The sequence below is a fragment of the Crotalus tigris genome, unplaced genomic scaffold (assembly GCF_016545835.1).
Source record: "Crotalus tigris isolate CLP2741 ecotype Arizona unplaced genomic scaffold, ASM1654583v1 scf7180000020992.475769, whole genome shotgun sequence".
In the NCBI taxonomy this organism is placed as follows: Eukaryota; Metazoa; Chordata; class Lepidosauria; order Squamata; family Viperidae; genus Crotalus; species Crotalus tigris.
In genome coordinates, this window is record NW_024098302.1 from 278,630 (window position 1) to 289,509 (window position 10,880).

A 10,880-nucleotide genomic window follows, 5' to 3' on the forward strand; every position below is an offset into this window, starting at 1 on the left:
CTGTAGGATCCGTGTATGGTCCGTGCTTGAGCGTTTAGCAGTGTTTCACAACCTTGAAAATGTTAAGGCATGTGGACTTCAACTCCCAGAATTCCACAGCCAGCATTGCTGGCTGTGGAATTCTAAGAGTTCAAGTCCACATGCCTTAAAATTGTCAAGGTTGAGAAACACTGGACTTTAATGGGTTAAAACATTAGAGGTGGTCCTGGAAGGCGTGTCCTAGAGCGGCAGTAAATATCAAAGTCCGGCTGGTTGGGGAGGGGGTAATGGAACGCGAAAGGGATAAAAAAAAAAACATGAGGGTTCCTTCCGGTTGGAACGTTCGGCCACTGCACGGCAGGAGATGAATGGAGGCCGCGTGGTAAGTAGTAAAAACGGGGACGCGCTTGCGAGAGTCGGGAGAAGGCGCCCGCAATGGAAAGCGGGCGGTGGGTTGTAGGTTGTGTGTGCGCGCGCAGCGGCGGCGGCGGGAGGGGCGCCTATCAAAGCCACCCCATCCATCCTCCCCTTCACTTTCAGATAATTACAAACCCCATCCTCCCCAGCGATCTTTCCTGCTGTATCGGCTTCCCGCCGTCTCACCCGAGGTAGTAATAATAATGATCAGAATCAGAATAGAGCTGGAAGGGACCTTGGAGGTCTTCTAGTCCAGCCCCCCCCCCCCGCCCGCTCAAGCAGCGGACCTTATACCATTTCAGACAGGTGGCTGTCTAGTCTCTTTCGTAAAAGTGATGATCCACCCACACACACAACGTCTGAAGGCAAAGCTTTTCCACTGGTTAATTGTCCTCACTGTTAGAAAGATTCTCCTTAATTCCAGGTTGCTTCTCTCCTTGATTAGTTTCCATTCATTGTCTTGCCCTCTGGGCTTTGGAGAATAATTTGACCCCACTCTTCTTTGTGGCACCCCCTCCTTCGTCTTTCTAGACCGGCCATTTCCAAATCCTGCAACTGTTCTTCATGTGTTTTATTCTCCAGGCCTTTAATTATCCTAGTTGCTCTTCTTTGCACTTCTTCCAAAGCTTTAACATCTGTTTTGTAATGTGGTGACCAAAACTGAATGCAAATATTCCAGGTGTGGCCTTACTAAGGTTCTATAAAACAGTACTAAGACTTCAGGTGATCTTGATTCTGTGCCTCTGTTTATACAATCCAAGATTGTATTAGCTTTTTTGGCTGCTGCCGCACACGGCTGGCTCATGTTTAAGTGATCATCCACTAAGACTCTCTCACACAGTTACTGTTTTTGAGCCAGGTTGTTGTTGTTGTTGATGATGATAGTATCCCAGGCCCGTGGGAAGAAAGACTCCACAGGTGGATTAAAAATTCCATATCCAGTCTAAACATCTGGCTGATTGTGCAACAAGCCATAACTATAATAACAACAACTTCGGAATGTAATTTACCCATTTTCTAGGTTTGCCCCAGGGGTCGAATCCTTAAACCTGGTGGATGCACATGAGATCCAGTAAAATCTAACTTAGGGAGGTTGTAATAAAATCTAACTTAGGGGGGTTGTAAGAAGGAAGCCCTCCCCCTGAGATTTAAATGAACCGGTTAAGTGTGGCTCCCACACTAGGAGTTGGAGAAACCTAGGAACAGTGAAGTGATACAATGCTGCTAGAGATCAGTGTAGAATGGGCAAGCTTTAGGGTTTATGCAGAGCTCCTCGCAGTTTCCCGCATGCTTTGCAAAAAAAGGGGGGGGGAGGGAGGGAGGGCTTTGGAGGGTCCCATTCTGCACTTTTTAAAAGGAGAAAATGGCAAGTCTTGGAGTACAGCACCTGATTTTAATTTGTTCCCTGTGCATAACCTGTTATACAATTAACCTAGTTGTTTATGCTTTACCGTATTGTGGTAACTCAGCCCTCAGATTGTGTGGTGTGAATCCTGTTCATGAATTAGGCAGACAACGTTGTCCTCACCTTCCCATGCTCCACTGTGCAGTATCCCATTCTAAACAGAGCTGTGTTGCTTTCTCCATCCTCTTTAAGTTTTTCTTCTTCTGTTTTCTGATAAATTTCACACCTAACCAGGGATTTTAACTTTGAACGGTCACTAAATGAACTGCTGTAAGTCGTGGACTACCTGTAGTTCATTTAGTGACCGTTAGAAGTTACAAGAGCAAAGGAAAAAAGGACTTAGGACCATTTTTCACACTTATGACCCTTGCAGCATCCCCATGGTCACGTGATCAAAACTCAGACGCTTGGCAACTGACTCGTATTTATGACGGTTGAGGTGTCCTGGGGTCATGTGATCCCCTTTAGTGACTTTCTGACAAGCAAAGTCAAAGGAGAACACTTAACCGTGTTACTAACTTAACAACTGCAGGGATTCACTTAACGACTGTGGCAAGAAAGGTCGTAAAATGGGGCAAAACTCACTTAACAAATGTCTCACTTAGCAGTAGAAATTTTGGGCTCAGTTATGATCTTAAGTCGAGGACTACCTGTGTCAACCGTCCGGCTGGCGAATTCAATATTGAAGAAACACTACAGTCTTGAGATGCCATAAGAGAGATAATCTTTATTGAATGGAATGGAATGGAGCTGGAAGGGACCTTGGAGGTCTTCTAGTCCAGCCCCCTGCTCGAGCAGGAGAACCTATGCCATCTCAGACAAGTGACTGTCCAGTCTCTTCTTAAAAACCTCCGGTGATGGAGCACCCACGATTTCTGGAGGCAAGCTGTTCCACTGGTTAATTGTCCTCTCTGTCAGGAAGTTTCTCCTTAATTCCAGGTTGCTTCTCTCTTTGGTCAGTTTCCAATCATTGTTTCTTGTCCTGCCTTCTGATGCCTTGGAGAATAGTTTGACCCCCCTCTTCTTTGTGGCAGCCCCTCAAATGCTGGAATACTGTTGTCATGTCGCCCTTGTTTCTTCTTTTCTTTAGACTAGCCAAACCCAAGTCCTGCAGCCGTTCTTTGTATGTTTTAATCTCCAGGCCTTGGATCATTTTAGTTGCTCTTCTCTGAACTTTTTCCAAAGTCTCAACATCTTTTTTGTAGTATGGTGACCAAAATTGGCTGCATTATTCCAGGTGTGGTCTCATTAGGGTTTTATAAAGTGGTACTAATACTTCGCATGATCTTGATTCTATGCCTCTGTTTATACAACCCCGGATTGTACTAGCTTTTTGGGCTGCTGCTGCACAGTGTTGGCTCAGTCAAGCGATCGTCCACTAGGACTCCAAGGTCCCTCTCACAGTTACTGTTTTTGAGCCAGGTCTCGCCTAATCTGTACTTGCACCTTTGATTTTTCCTGCCTAAATGTAAAACTTTGCTTTTTTTCCACACTGAAACTCATTTTGTTGGACAGGGCCCATTTTTCGAGTTTGTCAAGATCTTTTTGGATCCTGAGTTGATCTTCTGGGGTGTTGGCTATTCCTGCCAGTTTTACACATCCCGGCACCAAAGAAGCAAAATCATCTCTAGTTTTCCTGCGCAAATATCTGGTTAGTTAAACAATAGCTTTTCATATCCCCCCACCCACCATGTGGTCACATTGCCCAATCACATCCTTGCTGTTATGGGGACGGTCCCACTTCTCCGCCTGCTTTGGATGACCTCGGGTCTCACGGTCCATGGACGGCTTCTTGAAACTCCCGTTTCTTTCCCAAGCTCTCCCTCCCCCCTGTTTCTACGGCAGGTTGAGCAGCAACAGAGGTTAGTAACCATCATAGCAATTCAACCTTGACAACCTGTAGTTTCCTTCTCGTTCTAATTTCTATCCCCCCTCATCTCTTTTCAGAAAGAAGCTCTTGGCGTTGGGCAAGACGCCTACTTCTGATTACTTGTTACCTTGCAATTTCCTGTCAGACGGAAAGACACGCCGAGACGCTTCGGAAGGCAGGCTGATTCTTGACCGTTAACCTGGTCCAGGATGGCGATGGAAGAGGGAGCCCTGTTGGATTTGGGCCCCGCGATCCAGGCTAGGCGAAAGCCAGAGGTGACCTCGGACGTGGAAACGGAGGAGCAGGGAGAAGAAGAGACAGACGTGCCCGCTGAGGAGGAGATGGCAGGATGGGAAGAGACCGCAGATTCCAGGGCAGGAGCGAAGGGCAGGGAACGCGCTGGGGCCTCCCAGACTGGAAACACCAGGACTCTTCTGATAAAGTCTCCAAGAGACTTGATTAAAGAAGAGTTGCACCTGGAGGGCTTCCCCCATTCTGAGGACACTCAGTGGAAAGACTTCCTTAAGACAGTGGTGACTCCTGCAGTTGGCTGCTCAAGTCTACAAGAGCTGAGATCGTCCCTCCAGGCCTCTTCAGCAATACTCCCAGCCTCCGTGCAGATAAAGGCCAGAGACACCCGGCGCTTCACAGAAGAACGGTCGACCCAAACCCAGCCCGACTTCGGCGGGGAATCCCAAGGGCCCCACCGAGACCTGAAGTCTTCCGAGCCGCTGAAAGAATCGCTTCCGGAGGCAGAGACTGTCGTTTTGGAGATTCAACGCCAGCACTTCCGCCAGTTCCTCTACCGGGAGGCTGGGGGTCCCCGTGAGGCCTGCAGCCGCCTCTGGTTCCTCTGCTGCCGGTGGCTGAAGCCGGAGAGGCACACCAAGGAGCAGATCCTGGAGCTGCTGGTCCTGGAGCAGTTCCTGGCCATCCTGCCCCCGGAGATCCAGAGTTGGGTGGTCGAGGGAGGCCCCCAAACCTGTGCCCAGGCAGTAGCTCTGGCCGAGGGCTTCCAGCAGAAGGAATGGGTACGTGAGATGCTGGGTGAGCAGGTGAGAAGGACGCGTGGTTTGGGGCGAGGAATCGGAGGGTGCAGCCCTACCTAGAATTGCTTAGACCGGCCTCTCTCAACCTCGGCAACTTTAAAGTAGTCAGGACTTCAACTCCCAGAATTCCATAGCGAGCACAGGTAGTCTTCGATTTATGATCAGAATTGAGCCTGCCTTGTTTGTTAAGGGAACCCGTTGTTCGCCATGGGCGTTTATTGCCAGAAGCCGGAGGTAAAATGATGGTTTCTGACAAAAACATCTTCTAGTCCAGCCCCCTGCTCAAGCAGGAGAACCTATACCATCTCAGACAGGTAACTGTCCAGTCTTCTCTTGAAAATCTCCAGTGATGGAGCGCCCACGATTTCTGGGGATAAGCTATTCTACGGGTTGATTGTCCTCACTGTCAGGAAGTTTCTCCTCAGTTCCAGGTTGCTTCTCTCCTTGATCAGTTTCCCACCAGTGTTTCTTGTCCTTCCCTCTGGTGCTTTGGTGAACAACGTGACCCCCTCTTCTTTGTGGCAGCCCCTCAGATACTGCAACACTCCTATCGTGTCTCCCCTGTTTCTTCTTTTCTTTAGACTAGACCAGGGGTAGGCAACCTTGGCTCTTTTATGACTCGTGGACTTCAACTCCCAGAATTCCTAAGCCAGCATGGCTGGCTCAGGAATTCTGGGAGTTGAAGTCCACGAATCATAAAAGAGCCAAGGTTGCCTACCCCGGGACTAGACAAACCCAAGTCCTGCAGCCATTCTTCGTATGTTTTAGTCTCCAGGCCTTTGATCATCATAGTCGCTCTTCTCTGAATTTTTTTCCAAACTCTCAACATCTTTTTTGTGATATGGTGACCAAAATTGGCTGCAGTATTCCAGGTGTGGTCTTACTAGGGTTTTATAAAGCGGTAATAATACCTCGCGTGATCTTGATTCTGTGCCTCTGTTTATACAGCCCAGGATTGTATTGTTGGCTCAATCAAGTGATCGTCCACTAGGACTCCAAGGTCCCTCGCACAGTTACTGTTTTTAAACCAGATCTTGCCCAGTTTGTATTTGTACCTTTGGTTTTCCAGGCCTAAATGTAAGACTTTGCTTTTCTCCACATTGAAACTCATTTTGTTGGAGAGGGCAGATCCATGTACGTCGTGTTTGAGCAGTGCCATATAGCTCTGTAGTGGAAGCAGAATAAGATCCATCATCCCCAATCCTCACAGTGGGCATGAGGTGCTGGATATTAACAGCCTGCCTGTTCCCTTGTCTGGCTTCTGGTTTGTCTTTGTTCTTTGACTTAAAAAAAATAAATATGGCAGAGCTTTGGTTTCTGTCCACAAAACCCTTTGAGTGACGTCATTCTGGAGAGTGGAAATGACAGGTATAGATCCCAAACTCAGTGCTGGCTTCCGCGCAAATGAGAGGTAGGCAACCGTGGCTCTTTTATGACTCGTGGACTTCAACTCCCAGGATTCCTGAGCCAGCCACGCTGAAAGGAAAGGGAGAGGTTTCCAAGCTGAGCCAGGCTGGCTCAGGAATTCTGGGAGTTGAAGTCCACGAGTCATAAAAGAGCCAAGTTTGAAGAACCCTGTCCTAGACAGTCACTTCTCTGAAATGGTGTAGGGCAGGGCTAGGCAACCTCGGCTCTTTTATGACCCATGGACTTCAACTCCCAGAATTCCTGAGCCAGCATGGCTCAACTTGGAAACCTCTCCCTTTCCCCTCAGCATGGCTGGCTCAGGAATTCTGGGAGTTGAAGTCCACGAGTCATAAAGTGGCCTAGGCCTAGGCCAGAGATAGGTAACCTTGGCTCTTTTATAACTCGTGAACTTCAACTCCCAGGATTCCCGAGCCAGCCATGCTGAGGGGAAAGGGAGAGGCTTCCAAGCTGAGCCATGCTGGCTCAGGAATTCTGGGAGTTAGTCCACGAGTCATAAAAGAGCCCAGTTGCCTACCCCTGCCCTAGGCAGCCATGCTGGCTGGGGAATTCTGGGAGTTGAAGTCCACAAGTCATAAAAGAGCCAAGGTGGCCTACCCCTGCCCTACACCATTTCAGACAAGTGGCTGTCCAGTCTCTTCTTAAAAGCCTCCACAACTTCTGAAGGCAAAGCTGGTCCATTGTTTGATTGCTCTAACCCAGGGGTGTCAAACTGCCGGCCTGCGGACCGGACGCGTCATCAGGAAACCACGCCCACCCCATTGCTGGCAATGGGAAAAAAGCTCCGATACATAACGTGATGTCACGTGACGTCACGAGTTTGACACTTCTGCTCTAACCCTTAGGAATTTTCTCCTTAATTCTAGGTTGCTTCTCTCCTTGGTTAGCTCCCATCCATTGTTTCTTGTCTTGCCTTTTGGTGTTTTGGAAAATAGTTGGACAAGGAAGGAGCTTTTTGCAGGCTCTGTGATAATGGGCCTGTCAATGCTGCTAACATCGGATGTTTTACTTGGACAACAGTTGGAGATGCAACCATTTCCTTCTTATGTTTTACTTTTAGAGTTAGAGTTAGATGATGCTGGGGGGAGGAATGTGCATGAGAGTTTAGCTAGACATAACAATACTGGACTTAGTGTGTGAACCAAGGTTATTGAAATAAGAGATGATAAGAATTGGCGGGTTGGAAAACAGGAGGGAAAGCCTGAGTTTCAAACTAATTGGAGAATGTGATTTATGACTGTTAATTGGAGGAGGGAATTGTGCTTTGATATTATATGCTCAGGGGAGGAGAATTCAGTTTTTGGCTTCTACTGTGTTCCTGCTGATGCTAAGCTTCTGGAATAAAGATTCTTTAAGGTAAACAACGCCTCAAAGTTCTTTGAAGAGTTTCATCTGTCGGAACCATGACTGGGTGGTGGGAATAGAGGAGGGGGCTTCCCACCCAACAAGGGGGCCAGCTAGATGTCCTTTAAGTCCTCTCTGCTTCTTTGATCTTAGCATTTTCTTTTCTATGGCAGGTGTCAAAGAAAGAGCCAGCCCTGAATTTTTCTGGGTCCGAGCAAGAGTCCTTGGCTTGTCTACAGGGAGATGACAATGGACTTTCCCCCATCCAAGGTAAGTTATTTGATGAGGAAGCTTCATCTTTTTCACTGGCAAAGCATGAATGATGCCCTAACTCTGTCTGGATTTGCCCAAGAGGAGCTGGATTGAATACACCTTTGTTGTAGGAGTGCAATCAGGTTTTTAAACCAGGCTGCCTCTCTTTTTGGTCCGTATCTTTTTTTGGGGGGTGGTTCCTTGCAAAGCTCCATCATAAAATTGATCAAAGCATTCCTCAGATGAAAAAGCCACCATCTTGGGCCCAAAGAACACATATCATACAGGCTAGGGCAGGGGTAGGCAACCTTGGCTCTTTTATGACTCGTGGACTTCAACTCCCAGAATTCCTGAGCCAGCATGACTCAGCATGGAAACCTCTCCCTTTCCCCTCAGCATAGTTGACTCAGGAATTCTGGGAGTTGAAGTCCACAAGTCATAAAAGAGCCAAGATGTCCTACCCCTGCCCTAGGCTATATAAATAACATTTAGAATAGCCCTTAGACCAGGGGTAGGCAACCTTGGCTCTTTCATGACTCACGGACTTCAACTCCCAGAATTCCTGAGCCAGCATGACTCAGCATGGAAACCTCTCCCTTTCCCCTCAACGTGGCTGGCTCAGGAATCCTGGGAGTTGAAGTCCACGAGTCATAAAAGAGCCAACGTTGCCTACCCCTGGGCTAGGGGCATCCAAATTTGCAACTTGAAAGACTTTCAACTCTCAGAATTCTCCAGCCAGCTGTTCTATCTGGGGAATTCTGGGAGTTGAAGTCCACAAGTCTTAAAGTTGCCAAGTTTTGAAACCCCTGATATAGGCGAATAAGCCTAGAGTTCTCCAAATTGAAATATAGCCAAAGTGGGCATCTGATTTTCAGAAAGGTGAGTTTAAAGTTCTGGCGAATAGCTTGGAAGTGTGAAGCCAAATGGATATGCTGGATTTCCCCCTTTCTCTTATTCTTTCCCTCAGGTGAATCTTTGAGGAGCACCAATAAAGCCACCGATCCACCAGACGTTCCAGGAGAAGGCACCAATGGAATAGTGAAAGGGAACTCGGGGGGGAAGGATTCCCAGAGCGGTGATCTGCAAGACGTTCCCAGAATTTGGAAGGGATTTGAAGGAGAGCACTCTCCAGAGAAGAACATCGGGAAGGCTGTTCTTTGTGAAGGCGCTGAGATCGTCGGAGAAAACACAGATCCGAAGAGAATCCATCAAGTGAAGAGCGAGGCTGCCGGAGTAGCTGACCGTAACTCAGATATCATTGAATTTCAGGTGACCCACACAGGGAACATGCCTTATAAATGTCCCGATTGCGGGAAGAGTTTTAATTACAGCACCAGCCTGGTTAGACACCAGAGAATCCACACCGGAGAAAAACCGTACAAATGTCTGGATTGCGGCAAATGTTTCTGCCAGAGCTCGGGTCTCACAATTCACCAGAGAATCCACGCAGGGGAGAAGGCCTACCAGTGTCTGGATTGCGGGAAAAATTTCCGGGTGAAGTCGCACTTGATTAGGCACTCCATCATCCACAAGGGGGAGAAACCCTACAAGTGTCCGGAATGCGGCGTCAGCTTCTGCGAGCGATCGGAGCTTCGAATCCACCAGAGGATCCACACTGGAGAAAAACCCTACCACTGTGCCGACTGCGGGAAAAACTTTTGCCGGAAGGCGGATCTGACGCTCCATCAGAGGATCCACACCGGGGAGATGCCTTACACGTGCTTGGAATGTGGGAAAGGGTTTCGCTGGAGCTCCAACCTGATCACGCACCAGAAAACCCACACCGGTGTGAAGCCGTTTGAGTGCGCCGAGTGCGGGAAGAGCTACTACTCTAACATGAGTCTCATTCGGCATCAGCGGGTCCACACCGGGGGCACCCCGTATATCTGTTCGGACTGCGGGAAAAGTTTCTGCGACAGCACCAGCCTCACCAGGCACCAGAAGATCCACACGGGGGAAAAACCGTACGTCTGTCTGGATTGTGGGAAAAGCTTCAACCGTAACTCGAACCTCATTTCGCACCAGCGGACTCACACGGGGGTCAAGCCGTTCCTGTGTACCAACTGCGGGAAGAACTTCCGGTCAAAATCAGAACTTCACCGGCATTACACGGTTCACACGGAAGAGAAAAGCAAAAAGATTTTGGTGGGAGACAGATTAGAAGTTCCTGCTCATGAGAAAACAAACAGCGAACTGGGAATTAGGAATGAATAGAGGGGCGGAGGGCAGGGGTGTGTGGCAAAGGGAAAGTAGACCACCCAGAACAAACTTGAGATTTTGAATAATTCTTGGAAATCACCCATAAAGGGCATCTTTTCATTAGAAAACCTAAAGCCTTTGGCAGCACCATCCAGCCCTTTGTGAAACTATTGATTGTCCCTATAGCTGTTTTTTCTCCCTTATTTTTCTTCTACCACAAGGGTCTCCAAGTTTGACCGTTGTAAGACTTTGTGGACTTCCCCAGTACGGCTGGGGAATTCTGGGAGTGGAAGTCCACAAGTTGAATTCTAGGAATTGAAAGTCCACAAAAGTCTTAAAGTTGCCAAGTTTGGAGATCCCTTTTCTACAACCAAGTGTCAAATGTTTATGGGCTATTTAAAAAAAAAACAAACGCACATACACTTGTCCCTTCTACTTGCTTGGGAAAACAGTCCAATGTTTACATCAGGAATTTTTGCTCCTTTGATACGGAATTATGAATGTGATTTTGTTATTTTCGTACGGTATTTTGGGGAGAGGGGGTACATTTTTGTCTTAAGGCGCTTATGTCCTTGCATAAGGACCCTCAACTGGCTGACACTTATTAGGTTTTCTCCCTATCAAGGGAGATCTTGATTCAGACCTCAGTTTTTCCTTAAAAAGGAAGTGGGGGATATAGCTCTTAAAACATTGGACTAAAGATTCCTTCATTTGTCTACGTTGGTGCTCAGGTGGGATACTGGGTAATCTTTCCAGATTTGTAAATCTGGTTGGTAATCCCTTGAAGATTGAGCAGGAAATTTAGCATTTTCTTTCTTGGATTCCCCTAGGGCAGGGGTAGGCAACCTTGCCTTTTTTATGACTCGTGGACTTCAACTCCCAGGATTCCTGAGCCAGCATGAGGGAAACTTTGGCCCCTTCATGATTCGTAGACTTCAAC

The 10,880-nt window shown here is 47.9% G+C and overlaps 1 protein-coding gene across 2 annotated transcripts; it reads left to right on the forward strand.

The window, feature by feature from the left end:
• Positions 1-236: 236 nt before the first annotated feature.
• On the forward strand, positions 237-10,880 carry LOC120319917 (zinc finger protein 397-like). Of its 2 annotated transcripts, none has more exons than XM_039369273.1 (4): positions 237-361; positions 3,749-4,726; positions 7,663-7,759; positions 8,709-10,880. In XM_039369273.1, the coding sequence occupies exons 2-4, from the start codon at positions 3,881-3,883 to the stop codon at positions 9,953-9,955; spliced, it is 2,190 nt and encodes a 729-aa protein (XP_039225207.1). In that variant the 5' UTR covers positions 237-361; positions 3,749-3,880; the 3' UTR covers positions 9,956-10,880. The 2 variants fall into 2 exon arrangements, with proteins under 2 accessions (XP_039225207.1, XP_039225208.1); XM_039369274.1 differs by having other exon boundaries at positions 3,749-4,702.

Coding starts and splice junctions, on each gene's coding strand:
- LOC120319917 (XM_039369273.1), top strand. CDS start 3,881: ATGGCGATGGAAGAGGGAGCCCTGTTGGATTTGGGCCCCGCGATCCAG. Junction 4,727..7,662: donor GTGAGATGCTGGGTGAGCAG/GTGAGAAGGACG, acceptor TTTCTATGGCAG/GTGTCAAAGAAAGAGCCAGC. Junction 7,760..8,708: donor TGGACTTTCCCCCATCCAAG/GTAAGTTATTTG, acceptor TCTTTCCCTCAG/GTGAATCTTTGAGGAGCACC.